General features: G+C 42.1%; 1 protein-coding gene across 5 annotated transcripts in view; it reads right to left on the reverse strand.

Moving 5' to 3' along the window:
* The window catches only part of LOC116064006 (RNA binding protein fox-1 homolog 3-like), a 428,560-nt gene that overhangs the window by 197,853 nt on the left and 206,416 nt on the right, over window positions 1–24,291 (reverse strand). For all 5 annotated transcript variants that reach the window (XM_035996928.1, XM_031319063.2, XM_031319064.2 and 2 more), the window contains one exon: window positions 1,686–1,781. In XM_035996928.1, the coding sequence (XP_035852821.1) occupies window positions 1,686–1,707 (22 nt within the window). In that variant the 5' untranslated portion in view covers window positions 1,708–1,781. The remainder of the gene's footprint in view (window positions 1–1,685; window positions 1,782–24,291) is intronic.

Here is a 24,291-nt window from a genome sequence, read left to right on the forward strand (position 1 = left end):
ATTATCATTTAGCGAGTCCGTGAGCTGTGTTTGACAGGGCCTGAACTGCGTGAAAAACTCATTTTCATTTTTCTTATTATATCACGATTATACAAACATTCTTAACCAGTGGCCACAGCGGCAGCAAATTATTGCAAATTAGCCCCATATTGCCAGTTTTTTTGTAGTGGAAGCAAATGAACAAGCACTAGAACTCCAGTGTTTGTTCCATAAATCAGCCGAATGCCGCACCTGTTGAGAATGTAAATAGCTGCGGCTATTTGATTAAACTCTTAAATCAAAACATTTGAACAGCTCTTTCTCTCTCTCTCTTTTTTTTGGGTTGTTTATCCTCTGGTTTTCTTTCTCAGTGTTGAGTTTCGGCCTCTCCTCATACACCCACTGCAAGTGCAGTTTCTATGGGTGGTGACGGGGGAGACATAACACCCACCAGCTATACGTGGGGGCACGGGAGGTCCATCATTACCAAGCCACAGTGGTGATCACGGCAATAATATAGAACTATAACAGAGCAATTAGACTAATGGAAAACGTCCCTATTTCTCCCGGTGTGCTGCAGCTAGATGCGCTGCGTGCCCCGTGGGCCCCCCCCCCCACTGGATATGAGGCTGGAGATGTGAAGTGGAGAGGAGGTAATGGCGGAGGCCCATTGATCCTCGCTGCCACCTGCTATATGGCCCCGCAGAGGCTGGGCGGGGAGGCAGAGGACTCCATCTGGGGAGAGATCACGCGGGCTCCTGGGCTCTCAGGCATATGGATAAGAGTCCTTCTCTAGTCTTCCGCTTCTTAACCAGCACACATTAGCACAATATGGCCGAATAGGGAAGAGCCAGGCGTGCATGCATACAGGCTTTATAACAGTCAGGGCGCATCCACAGCGAGAGGGCGTTTCCTCAAACTGGGGGGCGCTTGGCTACTCATGTAGAACAGAAGCGCTCCTATATTTCATTCGCCTGAAGATGGTCTAGTACCGAAACTAAACAACTTTGGGCCACTTACGTAGGCGACGGTGAAAGCTCTGCGTGGAGTCTCCGCACAACCATAAATCACGCTTTACTCTTTAGTAAGGGATACAACTGTTTGCTTCCGGTTTACTACTAAAAAGAAAACATGGGTTTCTTTTATCACCTTTTCTTAACTTTAACAAAGTAGTTTCTTTAACCCAAACTATGACCTTACCCTAATTAAGTTATTTGTATGCTTAAACCTAACCAACATGCACTTAGCCAACACCTGGCTGACACCTGTCACTGGTTTTCAAACTGGAAAATCATGTTGGCTTCTCTGGGAATTGTTATCCTAGACAATGCACCAAAATAGTTTTTTGAGTAAAATTAAGAAGAAAAGACTGTAGGCCATGCAGTTACAGATGCTTCATATGATCTGCACCTAGTTTTAATAGTTAATGAGGTTTGGGAGTTTCAAGAAACAGTGAGTCTCAAAAATCTAACTTTCTAATTCTCCACTATTTTCTGGAATCTCAAAGCAAATTGAGCATCTGGATTCTGAGCTTGCGTTCGGGCAGTGTGAACCTAAACAACTCAAATAAACGTTCCCACCATGGCTCAGTCCAGAGAAAACAAACCTAAAGTAGGAGTGGTTGTAACTTAAGCCACAGACAAACGGGACCTACAGTGCACAACACACGGACATGAGGGGCTAAAAGGGATTGTTGAGCGGCTCACCTGCCCAGCTGGGGGTCTCCATGTACAGGTAAAGCCGGTCGGGCTGAAGCTCGGTCACTCGACTCGCTGCTGCTGCTGCCACAGGTGCTGATGAACCTGCAGAAAGAGAAAAAAAAAAAACTGACTGCAGTAGAAAGAGGTACGTGTGTGTGTGTGTGTGTGTGTGTGTGTGTGTGTGTGTGTGTGTGTGTGTGTGTGCAGCTGATAAAATAACAACTGCTAGATCATTTGAAATGGTGGCAGAAAACACAATACATTTATTCAAGAGCAACTTTAAGATGCAGACTTTTTATTCCACTACATTTTAGAGGGAATTAGACGGAAAGTGTACTTTTGTCTGACAATTATAGTTATTTACTTTTCAGTTGAAGTGTTTCATCCAAAACATATGATCATTTAAAGGAATATTGCAGATTTATTTATTTATTATTATTATTTATTTAACTACTCAATTGGATAAAGTAGATCCGTAGATCAGTAGGTCAACTCTGACCAGCAACAACATTAAAATACTGCTTACTCATTAATACAATTGCACCATTAACCCCATCAAATAACATTTAATGTATAGAATAATGTAACACCGTGAAGTGGAAATTACAGATAATGCACTTTCACTTTTACAATTACTGCTGATAATACTGTAAATGCCAGAATATTACATTATATTTTGGAATTTCAACTTTTATTTAATGCACAGTTCACCGCTTTGGATCTTTTTTTTGGCCTTCATTCATAGAGTTAGATAAGAAGATTAATGTCTCATATCTGGTGGTTAAGTACGTAGCTGAGGTCAAGATGTGGTTAGCCTAGCTTAGCATAAAGACTAGAAGCAGGGGGAAACAGCCAGCCAGGCTCTGTCAAAGGTTATCTACCAACACCTCTAGCTTTCAATAATAAACATCATGCATCCCATTTGCATGCATCCATTTGCCCACTACTTTGTCTCCAGCCAGCATGGGCTGCCAGATATAGTTGGTGAGTTTTTGTTTTGGTCTACATTCAGGCACAGTGGTACCAAACCTGGCAACCTCACTGCGATAAACCCCGGCTCTTCTTCGCTAAGAAACGTATAGTGAAATATTCTTTTAAGTCATGGATCTAGACACTACTTCTTTTACTGTTAATGATTTCTCAACAACAACAAAGAGCATCTCTCTGAATTTAGCGATGTAAAAAGTAATGATGGCAAGGCTTCTTGTAATTATGTTTGGTACATCAGCTTTTATTTCACTGTCAACAGATTCAGACAGGTGTTACTGCATTTTAGTAACAACATTATCTGGCAGTGATTTTATTTTTTTGGTCAGGGTGACTAATTGAGTGCATGATTGTGTCTGAATATGCATTTGCATCAAAGTCTAACGACATTTTAATCTCGTGAGCGAACATTACAGCCCACGTGCGCGTCTGTTACGCAGCCCATCCATCCATACATACATACATACATACAGCAGCATGTTTCTGCCTCAGTGTGGGACTGCTCTAATACAGCCGCTGGTTTTTCTGCTGACTTGTCTATCTATGCAGGTCTCAGGTTGGCTGTTGCCCAGAAGCCCAGCCGGTGAACCGCAGAGAAAGCGCATTGATTTCATCCCTTTCTCCCGGTACCCGCCTTCCTACCCCGCCCTGCACCTGATTAAGCATTTGCAGGGAGCCATGCCAACACAATTTGTCATTTATCAAAAGTAATTAAAAGCAATTTCTTTTCTCTTGTTGATTGGGAATTGACTAATTGTTGAGTCTGTGAAAACGGGGGGAATAAATAAAACAGGGTAGGATGAATTTTACATAAACTCAGAGGAAAACATAAATGCTGTAAAATGAGGCCCAGACATCTGGCTCTGTGATTTCTCTCTACTTGATTATGACTCCAAAACCGAAACAGTTGTTTAGCGCATTCTGCTATACAACCCATAGGCAGTAAATAATATATTAGAGACAGCGTATTGACTAGCCGACTTAAAAGGCCGTTTTCACTTCATGTTGTGTGAACACAAGAGTGGGAGGAAAAATACAAACACTGGTTGGTTACTTGTTAACAGAAAAAAAAAAAGAAAAATGCTGCTCCCACTTGTGCCAAAGGAGATATTTGAGCCGGTAAATAGCAATGTTTTTAGTGTGAGAGGAAAAACAACAAGATAGGAGGTACAGAGAAGAGAGGGAGAGGAGCAGAATCCAGCCTCCTGCAGAGGTTACAGTACGTCTAGCCAATGAAACCAGGCAATACCGTTTCAACATTATCGGTAACAACCTCTGAATGCACCATTACCTTCTATAAGGGCAGAATGAAATGTCAGAATTGATTCGAGAGGGAATGGTTGAGATATAAGTGGGCAGCTAAGGTGGCCATTTTGTTTCCGTGGCTCTTTATTCGGTGTCCCTGGATCATTAGCAGACAGCAACAAAAAAAAAAAAAAGAGCTGGAGAACATAAAGGAGGTGCGGGCGGCCATCACACGTGCCTCCGGTGACAGCATGTGAAATGAAAACAGAAAAAGAAACCCCACACACACACACACACACACACACACACACACACACACACACACTCACACACACACTCTCACACACACACACACACACACACACACACACACACACACACACACACGCCAGGAATCAAAGGAAAAAAAAAGAGGCACACGGGAAACGCCAGAGGAGTCCTTTAAATTTCCCACCACTTTGTAAATAACTTTAGCTGCACAAATACCTGGCTATGCTCTGAGCGGATAAAAACCTTTTCTAGCCAACAATTTATTCTCTGCCAACAAATGGAGCCGTTGCTTCAATGAGACGATTTGAATATCCCTTTGAAGGCTGCAGATGGACAAGCAATTCTATCATTGCCTGGGAACACAGAAATAATTGGGCAACAGTGGGAGAAGCCTACATTCCCGTCTCTGCTGAGACAGAGCCCTGCTCGGAATATCTAACTCAGCGTCTCACTCTCTTGCCTTTTGTTTACATTCCCATTCATCATAAAAAAACTCAATTACTTATGTTACCTAACATGTATGATTATTAATGTTCTAATTATGCTTCTCCCCTCTAATCCTTCGCCTTGCAATTTGGGTGATATATGTCTGAACAACACGGCGAGTCCCCTGGAAGTGAATGCTGAATTAGGAATCTATGTGCAATAACACACCTTCTCCTGGGAGCCATGTGACAGAGAGAGAAAGCTTGTCATAGTTTGTCTATACATGGGGATTTATTCCAGCTCAGTGAGCATGTGTTATCATATACTGTCTTTGTTCGACATGAATTTCGAAGCAGAAAGTTGACTAATCAGCTCTCGCTAGCAACAGAACAGATGTAGCTGAGGGAAGCTGACAACAACCAAGAAAAGAAAAGAAAAAAAACACCTGAAAAAGAAGGCAAACTACCTCTGGTCAGCTCTTCTTATTCTTCTTGTGAAAGGCTATAGGTATGACAGCTTTAGAGGTATGAAATAATGTCGGTGAGAGCCTTGAGGAGCCCCTGCAGAGAGGCTGAGAGGGTCCTGTACTGCCTCAAGCAATGAGTGTTCTTCAAGGCTTTTCCTCAGAGCACTTTTACAAGAGCACAAATTAGGTGTAAGGAATGCCTGTGTCGGCGGGCGCACCCAGCCAGCACACGGAGAAAAAGGGAAAAAAATAAATAAATAAAAAAGGGGGCAGAAACTTGGGAGACAGTGAAGAAACGGAGGGCGTCGTGAAGTGCGGAAAATAAGCTCTCACTTTCAAACGTTTACGGCGGCTCAAATATCTGATGATACCTCTCATAGCTTTTAATCTTTAATGTGAAAAATTAATCATCCCATTCATTATTTTAATAGCTGTCATTTTTCTCTCCCCAAAGTGATGATTTATAACCATTAAGCCCTGCGTAGGCTTGTGTGAGAGGGATTTATCGTAATGTTTGCACCAGGTAGCCTCCAACCATATTTCATTACTCTGACAAGCCATTAAAATGCCCTGATGATTAAACAACAGCTCTGAGGTCAGTGTGTATGGCTGGTTCTTTACCCAAGCAGGAGCGAGCGGCGCAGCCATGCAGGCGGGGACCCGTAGCCTAACAAAGCCCTTTTCCCCCCGGTTCCCTCCAGACTGGAGATCTCTATCGGTTGTGCTGTGCAAGTGCGACAGGGGCGGATGAGAATAATGTACATGCACAGAAGCTACAATGAAATAGAGTTAAGAATGGGAGCTATTATGCATTTTTCCCCCTTGGAGGGTTGACACTGTGATAACTGTGCACTTAAAGAAAAAAACTCTACCCTAAGATACTCTCATATCCATGCTTCTGTTGTGTTCACAATGTTCCAGGAGATATTTTGTGATCATGTATTGCTATTTACCCCTCTGGTGTACCCACTTGTCTCTTCTACTTCTATTTCAGTTATTGACGTCCTACTGATCCTAAAATGCAGGGCCATGTTGAGCACATCTGGGGGTAGAGGGCCAGTGCCATCACAGGCTGCCCCCAAAGACCCACCTCTACTTTTTGGCTATTCAAAAAATGGGCAGAAACCTGTTGCTGAAAAGAGTAATGCCTATAATGTGATGTAACATGTTTTTAAATGGTTACCAAGCCCAAACATTGAAAAGCTGAAAGATTCTGTGATGAATTGTGTAAATGTTTATATATTGTGTATTTAATATAATACGAGAATACGGAAAAATACGGAAATAACGAGCGGGATGAGTGACGAACGCTTCTCAAAATCTGATGAAAATCTTTTAAACTGACCTTTGTCGATCTGAAATGAAGACAGATTCAGCAACTGTATGGCCTATTTCTCGCTTAAAATGTTTTTAAACTATTTTCGTATAGTAAAATACGAGATTGTATTTCAAACAAGCCGCCATTACTATCGGCTGGAGAAACCAGACCCACGTGACGCGTTGTCATTTCCGGTTTTCATTTTTTCTATTACGTCTCGCGCACGCGCAGAACGTACGCTCAAGACGGCGTCGCTTCGGTGTGTTCCAAGGCAATTTTTGGACCTTGGGGAGCCGACTGATCAGTCCGACTGCCTTTTCTGCCGATGGTCAGCCGTCGGGTTAGCGTGTCACAGGCTTGACCTCAGACTAGCTGGTCAACACTGATGGATATTTAGAATGGAATTTCTAAGTCTGATATGTTTATAGCTTAAAGAAGACCTATTATATAATGCTTTCTTTAGGATCATTCATACTTGTGATGTGTGTTTCTACTAGAATATGCTTGCATGCTTTAATGTTCGAAAAACACATTTCAAAAAACAATTTTTCTCATACTGCCTGGCTGCTGCACTCTCTGTCTGAGACGCTCTGTTACAGCACCTGTATCTGTAAGCCCCCCTCCCGAAGAAGAAAAAACAGTGCGCTCTGATTGGTCAGCGTTTCCGGATCTCTTGGAATCTCCGCATCTGCCTGTGCTCTGCTGTTGCTGTTTCTGTACAGTCCGTTGCAGCTGGAGACTGACTGCAGTGGAGTATGCAGCTTTATACCGTAAATAAAAAAATCACCACTAAAGGCTTCTAAACCAAATACCACACAACCGGACATGCTGCAGCAGGAATGGGATTGGAAATTGGGGAGAAATTAACATATGCAACCAAGTTAACAGCTTCCCTGGCGTTAGCATGTAGCTACATGTAGTTAGCAGTGGACTGTAACGGAATATATTAGCACTTCAAAAATCACCGTCACAGGTTTCCCTAACATTAGCATGTAGCTACATGTAGCAGTGTATGTAATGCAAACACTGCAATAGAGTGCCTGTCTGGAGTAGATGACCATGTATAGAAACCCAACTCGGTATGACATGATACGGAGCCGAAAGTAGAAAAAAAATGTTGAAACCAGAGCGTTCAGAACAGTGTGAAATCTGAGGTTTTGTCTCACAGGGATTTCTTTTAAATATGTTCACCTAAATATTGGAAGCGTTGGCCACATTTAATATGACCATCCGACAATGTAACATTATAGATATGACAGAAAATACATAAAAGCATTATAGGATCTACTTTAAGAACTGGTGGGGGAAAAAAGGTTTTGGTGAGGCAGGTGATTTTTTAGATTCAGGATCAGTGTGCTACTGTTATTGTGTTTGCTGTTGTAATATTAATTTCAGCCACAAGAGGCTAAAGTGCACCACTACCCCATGTTCTAAACAAGACTAAAAGCATTCTTAAGGGCCATTCACATTGTACGCGCAAACGGCAGCGCTGCGCTATGAAACCCATTATTGTCAATGGCTTGCGCGCGCAATAACTGGTCTGCCGCTGCGCTGAGCAAAGCGCAGCGCAAGCGGCATTTTGCGGCTGGCCGCTCTTGCGCGTGCCGCGGTCAAAGTTCAACATGGTTCAACTTTGACCGCGGCATGTGCAAGAGCGGCCGCGGTGCGCTGTGATGTGTCTGAATAAAAAGAAAAAAAGTAAACACCGAACACACAGTGGATCCACAAACGGAACAAGGCTTTCCTATGTTTCAAAGACAGAAACATCGTCTCCACCAAATCACTACTGTGTATCCTACACAATGTTGCATGTAGCCTACTGCACGTCTGATGTAAACACCGGACGCAGACGTGACGTGCATTCAAATATTGGCGCATGTATGACGTAAATTTGCGCTGAGCCTGGCGGCAAGCACAACAAATATAGTTGGGAATAGGAAAACCTAACGGCGAGCGCAGCGCATGCCGCGTACAATGTGAAACGGCCTTTACGGGGGAGTTTTAATTTCTCTATGCACTCTTAACACAGGGCACGTATATTGTGTGTTAGCAAGTTACAGTATGTAGCATTACCGTTATGTCTTTCTCTTGGCTAGAAATGTAGCCTACCTTGTGTTTACAGTAGAACAGTAAGTAATGAATGCTTTTGGTCCTACTTAGAACATGGTGGTGCACTTCAGCCTTTTGTGGCCGAAATGAGTATTATTACAACAACAACAACAACAACAACAACAACAACAACAACCACACAAAAAATGATCCTGACAAAGAAAAAAAAAAATAGGCACCTGGCAAAACTCTTTCACCCACCTGTTTCACAGATGAAAATTTCCACCTGTACTTATACACAGGAGATTTAGATTGGTCTTTTTCTCACTTGCCTCAGGGCTTCCATAAATTTAGCAATATCTCAGAAAACAAAATAATATATAGTGTATGGTTATAGTTGCCTTCACTTTGTGGAAAGTTTGATGGACATCTGTCTGTGCATATATTGCACAAGTTGCTGTTCATAAAAACAGGGAAGTGCATTGATTTTTTCTGTTCTAAGGGGGAAAAAAAAAACACTCATTATACACTACATACTATACGCTACAAGAGTGTAGTATTGAATTTGGACACAGCTACCATGTTTTACTGCTGCAATGCATTCTGGTCTGTCTTTTCCACCCCGGAAATCTTCTTGTATTGCTGTTCAATGTCAGTGTGAAAAAAGCCCTTAGCCTTTCATTCTGAGGGACTGGAACCAAAACCTGACATTTCACTTTGATGTTTCGGACGGTTGGAGTGAAACATTTTCATTTCATCAAACCCATTCCTTTGTGCAGAAAGGTGCCATTACTGCATTTGGCCAGTTATCTAACGGAATAAGGATGATAGAGAAAAACAACAAGTATGGCCAGAAACACAAGGTACATTGTCAAATACTGTTTTAAATGTTGGATTTTTTATGAAGGGGACTGGTTGGAATTTTGTGCAGTAAAATAGACAGATGTTGCCTGAGAAAAATCGCAGGAGAAACAGCAGCCTGCAACACAAAATGGATTCCCAGTCGATCCCAGCGAAGGAAGCTGATTGAACAGCAGGCTGGGGAGCTGGAGGGAAGGCTTTAACTCCCCAGCATGTATGTTCATGTCTAATGTCCTGAGTCCAATGGGCTGGATTGATCACCGATGCCACATCTGACAGTGACTGACAGTGCCTGTAATTGCTATGTTTGCTTTGGGAGAAGAGCAAACTACCATGGTGGGACCATGGGGATGAAACATGCAGGCCTTTCTCAATCACCTACAAGTACAGCTAGGGATATCACATTATAGTACACAATGCCTGAAGGTTCACACGCGGCTTGATTAATGGATGTGATCAGTGCCATTTGGTATCACGAAAAAAACAAAACAAAAAAAAAACACCTGCTGTGATTCCTAATTGTAGTCAACTGATATTCAGCATTCAATCCAATATTGTTTTCATCACTCTATAACGTTCAAGTTCATTTCCTGTCTCATTAAAAGGATGTTCCCATACACAAAAAAAACTGCATTCTCAATTATGTTTCGAGGAACACATATTTTCTCCCGGGTTATGTTTGTTTTGGACGTGTCACATGTGCTGGTCGCTGGAAATGAGACTGCAGTTTCGTTGAATGGGAAAGTCTATTTTTAGGAGACAGGGTTGCCCAAAAGGACTTTAGAAATAAAATGCAACAAAAGAAAGAGACAGAGGGATAGAAAAACAAAAACAAACAAAAGACATTTGGTTAATTGAAATCTAAGAGAGGAAAAGTGCATCAAATGCATTATGATGTACGATTACAGATGCTTTGACATGTATGACATTTTAATGTTGTAGCTTGTGGAGGAAGCTAATACTCACTACATGCTAATTCTACGATTTCACATTTTGCTGGGCATTTTAATCCAGAACAATAATAAACTGAGTAGTTAGTTTTCACAATCCTTGTTTTGAAGTCAGATGAATAAAGTGGTGTAAAAAAGTACAATATTTTTCTCTGATAGTGTAGTAGACATATCAATTGAAATGGAAATAATTGCATACAGTAAAGTACAAGTACCTCAAATTTGTACTTAAGTAGAGTACAAAAATAAACGCACAGAGTTACTTTCCATCACTGCTCGTGATGATGGCTTAAAACATATTAAACAGCAGAGAGATATATTGGTGGAGAGATGGGATTTTAGCCTGTGCCAGATTCTAAAAACTCTGTGTTGTTAACATTTACAGCTCCTGCTCCTGAGGGAGAGAAGTGATCATCAGTGAAATCACCCTCATAGATTTGAAAGCCTCAACTGAAAATTGGGACATATACTGTAGACCGTGATTTCTGCAATTTTATTTCTTCTCACCACTGGTGATTGGATCTACTGTGGATGAATGTTGGAAACATCCTGTTCGACTGCTTTTGCTACAGCGATCCAACAGTTGTCACTGCGACGGCACCAAAGCTGCAGAGGGAAATTTGCATTCTGATGCGTCTAACGTCTCATGTTTGTTGTGTCCCCGATGGGTAGCACGAAAAAAAAAAAAATTATATATTGTGCTAATTTGTAATAGATTTCAAAATTCCCAGCATTAAAAAGTTAATTACCAAAGCAAATACAGCAGTGATAAATGGCTATTTTCTGCAGATGACTGTCGTTTCCGCCAACCAGAAAAATGATATTTAGTATCCAGCTGTACTTCTGGATGCAAGAGGAGGAGGAGGTGGAGGAGGAGGAGGGGAAAAGGTACTTGTAATTCAGAATATTTTTTTTCTGCAACTTAGCAAGTTTTCATCTATCAGCAAGGCACATTAAATCCCAGCTGGTCAGATGCTAGACTCCTGATGCTCGGCTTTACACATGAAACAAACTACTGCTGAAATGAAAGGTCTCAGCGCTGTGGAAATCCGACTCCTACAAGGGTCTATTAAAAATACATGTTGGAATGAATCTTGGTGGTGGATGACAAGTTTTACCATATTATTCTTAAACTTTTAATGTACTCGGCCGCCACTTCAAAGTGGAAATTAAATATTAAGGCTATTATCTAAGCTGTTCCCAATATTATCCAAGCGTAGGTTATTTATATAGTACAGTAATAATTATGTTATATAAGCCAGTTTTCTTTTTTGAGCCTACATAATGATCAAGAGGTGGCTGCATGGTTTGTAGTTTTGCAACCTAAAATGAGTAACCTAATTTATATATTTGCTGAAGTAAACCCAACAAGAGCATGTTGATTTATTATAGCAGTCCTAGGTGGATATTGTAAATGTAAATATATTTATAAGTTATGACTGCGGGGAAATAGATCATTTTTAATACAGTGGATATGAGGAGCAGTACAACGTTTGGCAGAGGCCAGTGCACACTCAAACATAATTGTGTGCATCTGTACAAAAGCAACACCAAACAAACAAACAGTGAATTATTATCTGCTCTGATTGAGAGGAATCACAGTCAATCTGGTGCTACCTAACCCAGATCACCACTGTTTACCCACCGGCGAGACGGTAAATACTCTGGCTGACATTTGAGGGAGGTTAGTGTGCTCAGAGAGCAAAGTGGAAGTGGAGGCTCAGATGAATTTGTCTGACAAATGCTCCTGGAGTATGTGTTGTCGACTGTGCTTCGGCGAGGCCCTGGACTGGGATTTGAGTCTGACTGAAGCCAAGCAAAGCATGCCAGATCACTAATTGCGCAATTTAAAACCAAAAGTCCCTGGCAACTTGTCATTTGAAATGGAGAGAAGAGCCATTGCTTAATCAGTGAGCTCAACATAGATCTGCGAGGCTCTCTACCGAGGAACCCCAGACGTACATGGTTGAAGCGCAGTCAGTCAACAGCCAAAGCAGAGACAAAGTGATTGGCTGGCTGCTGCCGCAGCTGTTAATGAACCATTTTATTGTCTGATGCATGCATGCGATTGGGTAATTGAAACGCTTTGCATCAAATGTGTGTGCGCTGACAGTGATTTTACTTCCATTTAATCCCTCATGTATGAGCAGGCGACTGTTGCTCACAGTTGGTGGTGATGAAGTTCACAGCAGATATTTGATGTCTCTTAAAGGCATCAGACAACTGTCTGGTCTCATGCAATATCAACTGTGATTCTATATTTCACATTCATTTGCAGTGGTGGAATGTAACCAAGTACATTTACTTAAGCACTGTATAATTAAGTGCATATGTTGAGCTACTTGTACTTTACTCAAGTCTTTTTTTTCATGCCACTTTCTACTTCTACTCCGCTACATTTCAGAGAGAAATATTGTACTTCTTTTACTCCACTACATTAATCTGACAGCTTTAGTTACTAGTTACTTTACACATTAAGCTTTTTGCACACAAAACACATGTAGTTTATAAAATGCAATGTTTTATTATAAATTAAACTACCCACAAATATACAGGCCTACAAGTCCAGCTGAAATGATTAGACCATTAAACACTTTCTGTTTGTGTCGTTTCCAGTTTCTAAAATGTGAGGATTTTTCTGTATTGAGTACTTGCACTTTTAATACTTTAAGTACATTTTCCTGATGATACATACATACTTTTACTTAAAGTGACTATATGTAACTTTTTAATGTTTCTGAAGCTCTGTCATTTTTCATACAATGGTCTTAAAATGACCTGTAACAGCAAACAAGACTAACAGTAAAAAGAACGCTGTTTCAATCTAGTTTTTAGTAAGGCATCTGCCCGGGTCTGATTTTTCCCGCAAAGTCACAGAATAATTTGCTGCAGGTAGACAGCGGGTCACAGATTTCTTTATAACACCGGAAAAGCCTGTATTAGCATATGCCAGCGGAGCCAGGTAAAAGGAAGCAGGAGATTTCTTCATATAGGCCTAATTGTATTTTTTATTTTAGAAGTTATCTGCTGTAGTTATGGCTGATACTGGGGTAGGGCCATCACAGAAACCAAGGGAATTAAACGAAGAACAACTAAAAGCTAAAAGGGAAAGTGAAAGACAACGGGCGATAACGTGAGTCATACTCAGTCGGGCTTTCAACAGATGGAGTCAATTACGGGATTGTAAATGATTCAAAACCCACCCCGAATTGGCCCTCAGGTAGGTGTAAAGCGTCCGTGGGTTTCATGAAATGCGCTATATTAATCTAAGTTATTATTACGTTGGTTGTTAAAACAAACTCTTAATGCTTTGGCTCGTGACACAGTGACAGTTATAATGTTGTTACCCGGTTTAGCTCACGATACATCCAAAGTAGGCTAAGAGACCGTATGCAACACTTGAAATGCAACGATGCATCTGTAACTTATTCTCTTATTGTAAATGAATGATTTTCTGGTTGAGCAAAATATTCATTGGGACTATATGACCTCCCGGTAACGCTAACTCAGTAATCTACAGTGGGCAATACATCACCGTAAAGAAAAGAGCTTTGCAACAGCAGGTGTGGTAAAAACATTACCACTTTTGTCCAAAGCGGCCGCTAGAATCAACACAAACTGAAAGTTACATATAGCCACTTTAAGTAAAATCTTCAATGCAGGACTTTTACTTGTAGAAGTCTGTAGAAGACTTTTACTTTTACTTGTTTACTTGAGTATTTTTACAGTGTGGTATTAGTATTTTTACTTAAGTAAAGGATCTGAATACTTCTTCCACCACTGTTCATTTGGCACTTGATACTTTTGTAGGAAGTACATTGTATAAAACAAGTTTTTCTCTGACTCTCTTTATATCCACATGGGGAGCAATCGTAGGTTCAGTGTCCTGCTCAGGGACACTTCAACATTTGAAATAAAGGAGCCAGGCTTCGAACCACTAGCTTTATCATTAATGGCTAACACTATTGAGCTATAGTGGCCCTGACATAACTTAAACACCAAGTCAGTGATGCACCATTTTCTATTAAATCATTTCATAAAATTGAGGTTCTGATAGAGTGAATTCTAATTCCATGAATTCTCCATATCGTTCTGGATCTCAGTTTTCCGAATTCCCTCGTTAATGGATGTTAATGTTGTTTTTATTAACTATTTACAAAATGTTAATTTCCGTATACAGATAGAGCTGAAAAAGAAAAAAAAACATTTACGCAATGAATGTTTAAAGCTGTAAGATCCAGTGACTTATTTAAAAACAAATAAATAAATAAAAAATAAAAAATAAAGAGAGAAAGATAATTCATATTCCTCTTAACTGGATCTCTTTATTACATGATATTCCAGAAATCAGCGAGACATTTTTCATTTAAACATGCAAAATATCTTAATCCTCTCACTAACAGGCTGGTGAGCCACAATAAGAAAGGCACCCTTCATCTTCATAATAAATAATGAAATATATATTTTACTGCTAGTACAGTGTAACTCTACGGGGCATTAAATTCTCTATTTCCTGTTATAGCTATGTTACAGGTTCAGGCAATTCTCCACTGGCTAGCGGGATGAGCTATAAACATTATTACTATTGAGGCCGAGTGGTATTTTGGTGAGAACATTAGCATAGAGGCAACTTACTCATCGCCCCAGCGACATCAAAATGAAGTGGAGTTTTTTTTGTTTGGTGTTACTTTTTGGCTCGGGCCTAATGAGAGAATACACACACACCATCAGGGAGACAGACAGAATGAAGGGTGGGGCCTGACACACACACACACACACACACACACACACAGCTGCACAAAGTAAAAAAAAAATAAAAAACATTGCCCTGGAGTCAATTCCACACTCAAGCAACATCCGTCTCTGATCTGGGAGCGTTTTTGCAGCAGCCGCACAACAAGACTGATGCTGCACTGAGGGCCATGAATTAAAAAGTCAATATGTAAAACCATAGAGGGATGCCATTTTGAAAAAGCGTTCCATCAATGGAAATCATATTAACATGATAAAGGGCAGATTGGGAGGCGAGGGCATTGATTCAGATGCCTCTGTGGCCCGCCATGTGCACCTCAAACATGTTAATGAATCGCGCTACAAAAACAGAGGTGGGGCGGGGCTTTAAAGGCTCTGACACACCAACCCGACGGCCGACCGTCGGCAGAAAAGGCAGTCAGACTGATCAGTCGGCTCCCCGAGGTCAAAAAAGTGCCTCGGAACACACCGAAGCGACACCGACTTGAGCGTATGTTCTGCGCATGCACGAGACGTAATACGTCTCCATAACAGTGCTCAATGGTGTTTTAAGCCCCCAACGTCTCCTTCCAGGCAGCGCTGCCACCGTTGACTTCAAGGCACCTAACCCTAACCATTGCCTAATCCTAGTGCGTTGGGGGGCTTAAAACACCAATAAACCCATAACAGCAGGCGGCGCTAATCTGTATTGTCGCCCAAAAAATGAAAACCGGAAATGACAGAACATATCTCTAGATCTAGTAAACACAGAGCAGTCAGTCATTGTTTTCATCAGAGAGTGTTGATAGTAGTCAAGAAGCATCGTTGTCATTACTGGCTGAACGGAAGAAAATACGTTGGCTAATAATAAGAAGATACTGGCGTTGTCAGCTCCGGGTTTTCTCGTGCACTGATTCGCTAGTCAAGGGCTAGCACTCCACCAATCACATTGCTCATTGAGTCTGATTGCCCACCGGCCGATTTGACTTGTTGAATCGGCCGGTAAAATGAACGCCGACGGCTCCTCCGGCTGACGACGTCACGGAACACACCGAACAGACTTGAGTCACGACCTCGCTAGACTGTCCGATGGCCGATTATCGGGTTGGTGTGTCAGTGCCTTAAAGCAACAGGAGGAGGCTGGGGAGGAGGTTGGTGGCAACCTGGTGAGCTGCACCACTGGGTGTCACATCGGTCGGTGTCTCACCATCACTCCTGGATTGTTTTCTGTGTTTCGGGGAGGGTTGGATAGGTGGCTGACTTGCAGAGATTTTTTATTTATTTTTTTTGGCAAGTTGAGAGTGGATCCAATTAGAACGAAGCCTGGGAGAGAAAGATGAAGTACTATAATGCCACCCAGAGACCCAGAGTGTGAGAGCAGAGGATTCACCCCCTGTTGACCATGACTACAGACACACAGCCTGGGGGAGAGAGCATCCAAGGCTTCACACACACACACAGACACACACACACACACACACACACACACACACACACACACACACACACACACACACACACACACACACACACACACACACACACATATAGAGAGGGATAGAGAGAGTGACATGAAAGAAACAAGGCAGTGCTGCGAGGCCAAACAGATGAATTACTTATCAAAGACGCGCACAGCAGACCGGCTATGAGGCTGCAACACACAGACAGCTGGGGCATTATCAATTCACATTCAATTAGCTGTCCTTGGCACTGCCTGCCAACGGGACCTGGAGTATCAGTACATTTACAACGCATAAGCTCTTTCAACAACAACAAAAACCATGCAGAGCATCAGGTGGATTCTTTTGAGGAATTCAATTAAAACATTGTCGAAATTAAAAAAAAAAAAAAAAAAAAAGAGAAAGAAAAGAAAAACACGCACACAGTTTGTTGGATGAAAGGAAAAAGGATTATTTTCAATGCCATAGGAGGCGACGACGAAACAGAGAGGGAGGAAGGAGAAGAAGAAGAAAAAAAAAAAACTCCTTCCTTGGAGTCTGATGGCACAGCACCTTTGTTAAATATGAACTAATTAACTGGAAAAATGAAAGTGTTTCATCTTCATTAGTATCAGACAATAGGACTATGAAACATAATTGAGAGTAGTTCCAGTTTAATAGAATGAACAGAAGTCATTTGGTATTGAAATGTGCAGGGCGATTTAGCCAAAAGAAAGTGTATTATTAGATTTAATAGAATACCTACACATGATCAATGCTCAGAGCACAGGTGGTAGTTTGTCTCTGGGTCTTCAAATGATTAGCCCAACAGAATAATGGCCGGCCGGATTTACGTTGCTCCTGCATTGATTACAAGGAGCAGCCCATTTTTCATGAAGTGGAGCTGCACACACCATTTATTAAGTCTTTACACATGTGACATAACAACTGCCGGGCGCATAATGCAGACTGGATTTGGTGGAATCAGGACACAGTGGTGAAGCCTGTTGATGATGATGCATTACACTAAGTGGCACAGAAAACATGGCCAAAGTATGTGGACATGTAAGCATTTCATCATATGGGACTGTTGAACATGTCCTGTGTCAGTACTGTAGGACTGTAACAGCCTCCGCTCTTCTGGTGTCAGGCTGTCCACCAGTGGTTTTAGAAACCTGGCTGCAGGGACTTGCTCCCATTCAGCCACAGGAGCATTAGTGATGTTAGCCACTAGGGGTGTGCATTGGCACTGCCCTCACAATTCGATTCGATTACGATTCACCAGGTAACGATTCGATTCAATTCGATTCTACGATGCATTGCGATGCATCAAAATTCTACCGCACACAACAAGGCAAATTTTTCATCAGTCATGATGCAATACAAGCAGTCAGATATTGAACAACAGATTGTATTGGCTGCTATGTGTGTATTATCACTCTCCTGTATCTTTGACATAAATGCCATTAAATAAAATAAAATTAAATGGTACAGGGTATTGGATATGGCATTTTCAAACCTGAAAAAGAAAACATAAATCACTGCTTTCAGTGCTTTGAATGAGTGATGATTTGTTGTTGTTGTTGAAGCCAACTCAGGATGCCAACGATCAACATGGTTCGTGAAGTTAGTTGTATTTTCAACGTGCTTGATTTTAGTGTGGCAGGTTTTAGTGACATAATCGATTATGGCATTTTGCCGCATTGATGCTGAATCGTGCATGCCCCGCATTGCGATGCATTGCCGAATCGATTATTGTTGACACCACTATTAGCCACTGATGTTGGGCGATAAGATCTGGATCGCAGACGGCATTCCAGTTCATCCTAAGGCTAAATTACCAACTGGGCAAAGTAGGCCCCGGACCCCCAGTGAATGCATCACACTCACTGCGTGTCAACTGCTAGTTTGCTGCCAAAGGAGGAATTTACACCAGTAAAGTACAATATTAACAACTCAACCTGTATCATTACCTGTTCGTGTGGCTATGTCTTGTACTGTACAAAATCTAGTAATAGGATCTTTACCATTTTTACTTCATACCGTGTTCACATGGTGCATATTTCTACATAAAGTTCTGTACTGCAAATCAATTCACACACACAAAACTGTATTCAGTTAGCAAGGAATTCAGAGGCAACATGGTGGTAGGGTGGACGGCGGAAGATTGGTGGGTGGGGGTTTCAATATAGGCTCGACAGAAGAGTATTCCCCCTCGAGGCCCTCTAATGGCGCTTGCCCACTGCTAGTACCAGCTCGGCTCGGCCGCAGTGACCCTTCCTTCTTTTTCCATTGCAGATTTAGTACCGCCTCATGCGTGAGGCCAGCGTGGTTGGTCGTCATAGCGACGCCACAGGAAACTGCCGTGACCTAATGCGACAGACACACACACACACACACACACACACACACACACACACACACACACACACACACACACACACACACACACAGAGAACGTCGAAGGTGTGTTGTTTTTGATTCTCAGGTACCAGGGACTTTTTTTCATAATGGAAAACCAAAAAAGGCAAGTAGAGTCGCGGCGAGTCGAGTAGGTACCATGTAATGGAAAAACGCCATAACAGGTTAATCCGGCAATGGTTGGACGGGGGTTGATGTCTGGGCTCTGTGCATGCCAGTCAAGTTCTTCCACACAAAACAGGGAAAATCATTTCTGTAAAGGACATGGTTTTGTACACTGGAGCATTGTCACGTTGAAAACCAGAAAAAGTTGGAAGCACCCTATTGTTTAATATATGGTTGTATGCTGTTGAATCAAGAATTCATTTCAATGGAACTAAGGGGCATATCCGAAATCCCCAGACACCAGGGTGTCCACATATAGGAACCCAGAATCCAATCCAGGAACATGTGACTGCCCCCCCAAAGAAAGGCACAGTGCACAAAAGCAACACGGTCATTTAAAAAATAAACATGAGCGCATCACAGAGCTCGGCCATATGAGACGGCTGTCTTGAGAAACAGTGGGTCTTTATCACTTCAAAGGCTGACATCCCTCCGGCGTCTCGGGGAAGCCGTGACTGGCACTCGTACAGCCCTCGTTCTGCTGCATTTGTCCAATCTTAGAAAGCCCAGAGTCAGGAAACACAAGGTCTTTTCAAAGTTAGTCAACAGGCCTTTGAAGCGCAGCCAACGGAGTCAGCAACCCAGCGACAAGGTGCCGAGCCATTATCATTCAATAGACAGGCGGGATTTTGCATATTTAACAGGAAATTTCACTTTGCTTTTTTGACACGGGGCATTATGCATCCTCTGTACATAAAATCCATCAGCACCTTGCCAATTTTGTTTGTGCTTTTTCCCATTTTGCTGGGCAAATGTGTTTCTCTTGCAATGCACACTACATTCAAAACATGCGCTGGAATTAAATTATATGTCTGTTTGGACAAACAAATTGGACCACAGGTTCAAGGTAAAATGTTTCACTTGTGTATTCATGTACATATTTGGTTGGTTTGTTTGTTTTAGTGGTGATATCACCTCCAGGGTTGCTTGTTTGTGAAAGACTGAAGAATATATGACAATGTTTAAGATTACATGTCATCCTGCTGCTGGGACAAACAAATAATCCACCCTAAAATGTCTAATTTGTACTTGACATATGTTTGTTTTTTAATGATAAACTGCACATTTCATAAACTATCCAGATGCTGATCATTACATTAAGCCTCTTGATTTGACACGTTTCTACTGTACAAAAGGGTTGTTTGACACTACATGCCAGAAAACATATAACCTAGTTTTTTAATCAGTGGTATATTTAAGCAGGAAAACATCCCAGTGATATCAAAATCTCTTCTTCAAGGGAACAATGGCTGCATCATAACCAGAGTTACAACCACTGGTTAAGTATTCAGATCCTTTACTTAAGTAAAGGTTCTAATACCACACTGTAAAAATACTCTGCAATGAAAATGTTACTTAAGTAAAAGTATGTAAGTATCATCAGGAAAATGTACTTAAAGTATTAAAAGTAAAAGTACTCAATGCAGAAAAATCCTCACATTTTAGAAACTAGAAACGATCAAAATAGTTCTGTCGACTAAGTGTTTAATGGTCTAATCATTTCAGCTGGACATTCAGCATTTGTACTTAAGTACAGTACTTAAGTAAATGTACTTTGTTACATTCCACCACTGAAAATGAATGTAAAAAATAGAATCACAGTTGATATTGCATAAGACCAGACAGTTGTCCGATGCCTTTAAGAGACGCTTAAGTTAATGTACTTAGTTACATTCCACCACTGGTTACAACCATAAAAACAACACAGACAAGTGAATAATGCTCACATACACAGCACCAAGGTAGCCTTGATACAGTAACCACAAATGTATGCCATTAGTCCTGTGGACTCAAACAGATGAGGCTTGTTTCTAGACTAATCGTGTTTGCTCTGATGTATAACAGTAATAAACACCGAACACAGAACCTACAATGGATCAGAATTCAAGCCATTATTGTTAAGCAGGTCTGTACTGTACACGCTCCTGGACAGGCCCAGACACTTATGAGTTGGCCGCCTATCATGTTCAGTATGACCATTTTTGATTGAAAGGAAAAAAAAGTTGGTGCCTCTCCTCGGGGATGGATATGAAGTGATGAAGGAAAGGCTTGAAATGCAGTGAACACCACAGACTGATGGCGTCGAACAGCATCTGTTTAAGAGTTAGGAATCTCCTTTTATGAACTATTCATTATTTTAAACTCGTCAGTATGAAATCAACAGCAAAAAACATTCGCAAGAAGCACAATGTGGGCATTTATTATTTGGACTGGAGGGCACTATGTTGTCTCTCTGGTGTCTTCATGAGCTTTGGCGTCCCTCAGCAGTCCAACAGTTAAAGTAATAGCTGCGTTCTCGCCCGCTGGGATTTGCTCTGACAACCCAACTCGACTGCATACATTCCTAATGAGCGGCAGCCAGTGGCCCGTCCTCTCCCGTGGGCTGTCAGCTGTCTGTCCCCTGGTACAAGGAAGGAGGGAGAGGACCCAGCAACCCCTCAGTCCCACAGAAGGGCAACTTCATAGGACGGGGGTCCCATGGCGAGCTGCTAATGATCCATATGATGGCCTGGGCCAGCCATTGTTTGGGCTACATTACCCAGAGAGGGACAAACAATCGTTCGCAGTGTCACTTGATAATGGCCCAAAAAGCAAATCTCACAGACCTTCGTTCTTCACAAGGGTAATTAATTTGCCGCTGTGCTGGGATGCTTCGCCTCTTCCAGCACCTCTCACACTGCCCCCACTATACTCTCCCAAAGATTTCCAATTGTTTTGCAGACAATGGTTTCAGAAGGCAGTAAAAGACCATTGATCTGAGGGCTATTTGCAAATACCCGTCTCCATACAGAGAAATGCATCTTACTGTGTTGCGTTAAGCAATTCCACATTTTAATGGGTGGACTATTGATGGTTGATGCCAACAGAGTATGGTATTGACGCGCTCAAACACATCCACAATGAGGTCTGGAGGGGATAGCACCAGCTCAGCACAATAAATAAAGGAAGGGGCATCAAACTGAGGAGGAGGGATTGCCTAATGTTGCAGAGCCCTCATAAAAAAAGTTACTATAATGTGTGTCATGATTGACTTTTATGATCAATGCTGCTGTGCATCCAAAAGTCCGCCGCAGCAATAAGCAAGTCAGATCTATACTCCTCAGGCTGGACTACGTAGTAATTACAATTGCCGGTTAGCTACATGTGCATTATTGGATGTAATGTGATAATAGCAGGGCCAAAGATTAGACCTATATCTCCATTCTTCATTTTAAAATATACAGGGTACATAACAAAAAAGCATTTTGCTCCCCTCTTTCTATATTACCAATAAATCCCACGCACTGAGAGAAATGAATGTTTTTTCGACGAAACAGAGACAGCATGAGACAAGACAAATGTCTGTGCTTACATCAAATGTTCCCAGATACGAAACAATCCAACCACACCAATAAAGCAATCAATGCTAACCTAATCTCAGCAGCCTCAGCGGCACTTGCTTGCCATTTCTTAGCCCCAAAATGAAGAGGAAAAGAGAGCCTGAAAGGCATAAATAAATAAACCTCAAACCACTCATGTTCTATTGCTGCCACTAAGGACAGGGGAGCACAAACAGCCATCACACATCTACAGTATATAAAGCTCATTTCGGATAGGAGTGCAGCTTTATTCAAGTGCAGAGGTGAATTACAAACACAGTCACTTTCAAATTTGGTTAAAGGAGAGAGAGAGAGAGAGAGAGAGAGAGAGAGAGAGGAGGGAAGGGAGGATGAGTCATCTCTGCTGGTCTGGTTGCCCACACACCTCTTGCAAGGTCCGACAGGGTGGGGTGAGCACTTTTCCATTTCCAAGGGGGAGCAGAATGAAACTGGCCTAGTCAAAGGTGCTTTAGGGAGGATAAGCTGGGCACTGTGTCTCAAATGGGGACACTCGAGTGGGTAAAGCCTGCCTTAAAGAGAGCTGCGCCTTTTTCCCCCACTGTGACTCTTCATACCTCCATCCAAGCAGAACTAAGGGCGCTGCTCGTCGAGATACAAAAGGGACAAAATCACTCTTTCACACTTCCACATTCCTATCTCTGCATACCCCGCGTGTGCACGAGTGTACGTCCTGTAAAGCACAGACTCACAAATACACACTAAACACACACACACACACACACACACACACACACACACACACACACACACACACACACACACACACACACTAAACACACACACTAAACACACACACACACACACACACACACACACACACACACACACAGGCACAAGACTGCTCCCTTCTGGTCGCACCATGTGGCTACATCGCCTCCCCCTCCAGCCCATCGTCACATTGGGAGCAAAACGTGGCTGGATATTGTCCAGATGCAGTTATAATTTCACTAATGCTCACTCAAATGTCAATGGGGTCCAGTGACAAAGGATTCTTAATCCCTCATATGAATGTGGCGCCCCAAGACAGAGAAGGGGCGGTGTGTGTGGCAAATATGAAGGAGCTGCATAAGGGGGCATACATTACACACGACTTGTCTTTGGCCTTAATGGGAGAGTTCAGTGAATTCCGCTGATATTTAAATCAGCCAGGAGAAAGAGGGGAGGCTATGGTAAGAATGATGAGCGTGTCCAACTACTGGGCTTCTCTTTCATTCACCTGTCCCTGCTTGGAAACACCATGTGCAAGTAAAACACAGATGAGTTGCCACTGAGCCAAACGCTGCACCACACAAACACACCCATGCCATCAGCCTAAATCACCTAAGTGGGGCAGAAACAGAGAAGAGCTTCTCCCTCGTCCCCTAAGTGAGATGCTGTAGTTTCACTCTATTTGCCCAAATTATACTCTGCTGTCGGAAGGGTCGCCTCGTCCTCAGGAAGTGATGAATCAAAAGTGAAAGGCCTAAAACTGCTGCAATTTGACCCCCCCCCCCCCTTGCTGCCGTTAAAACCTGGAGAAAAAAAAAAAGTCAAAACCTGACGATGTATTTCAGAAACTGCTCGACAGTCTGCTCGGCTGCAGGTTTGCTTCTGTGCCCATTGCTCTCAAAAATCCATTAAAAAACAGCTTGCAGAGCCATACTGCTGCCTTCACAAATGTAATATACATCGGGCTGAGCAGCACTGTAGTTTTATTGTTTTATCTATTTGTACTGCAGCTTCATACAAACTTTATCTCGCAGCTGATGATCAGTCTAATGGGGACCGTTTTCCAACATTCTTCACTTCTCACTGTTGTGTTTAGTGGCAGTCGCTTACAGCTGCCTTCGTGTTGGATTCTGCTATCACATTACAGGATTTCTGGGTATTGAAGTTCAGATTTTTCGGAGCTGAAAGTGCAAAGT

This window comes from Sander lucioperca, chromosome 21, assembly GCF_008315115.2.
Source record: "Sander lucioperca isolate FBNREF2018 chromosome 21, SLUC_FBN_1.2, whole genome shotgun sequence".
NCBI classification, from domain to species: Eukaryota; Metazoa; Chordata; class Actinopteri; order Perciformes; family Percidae; genus Sander; species Sander lucioperca.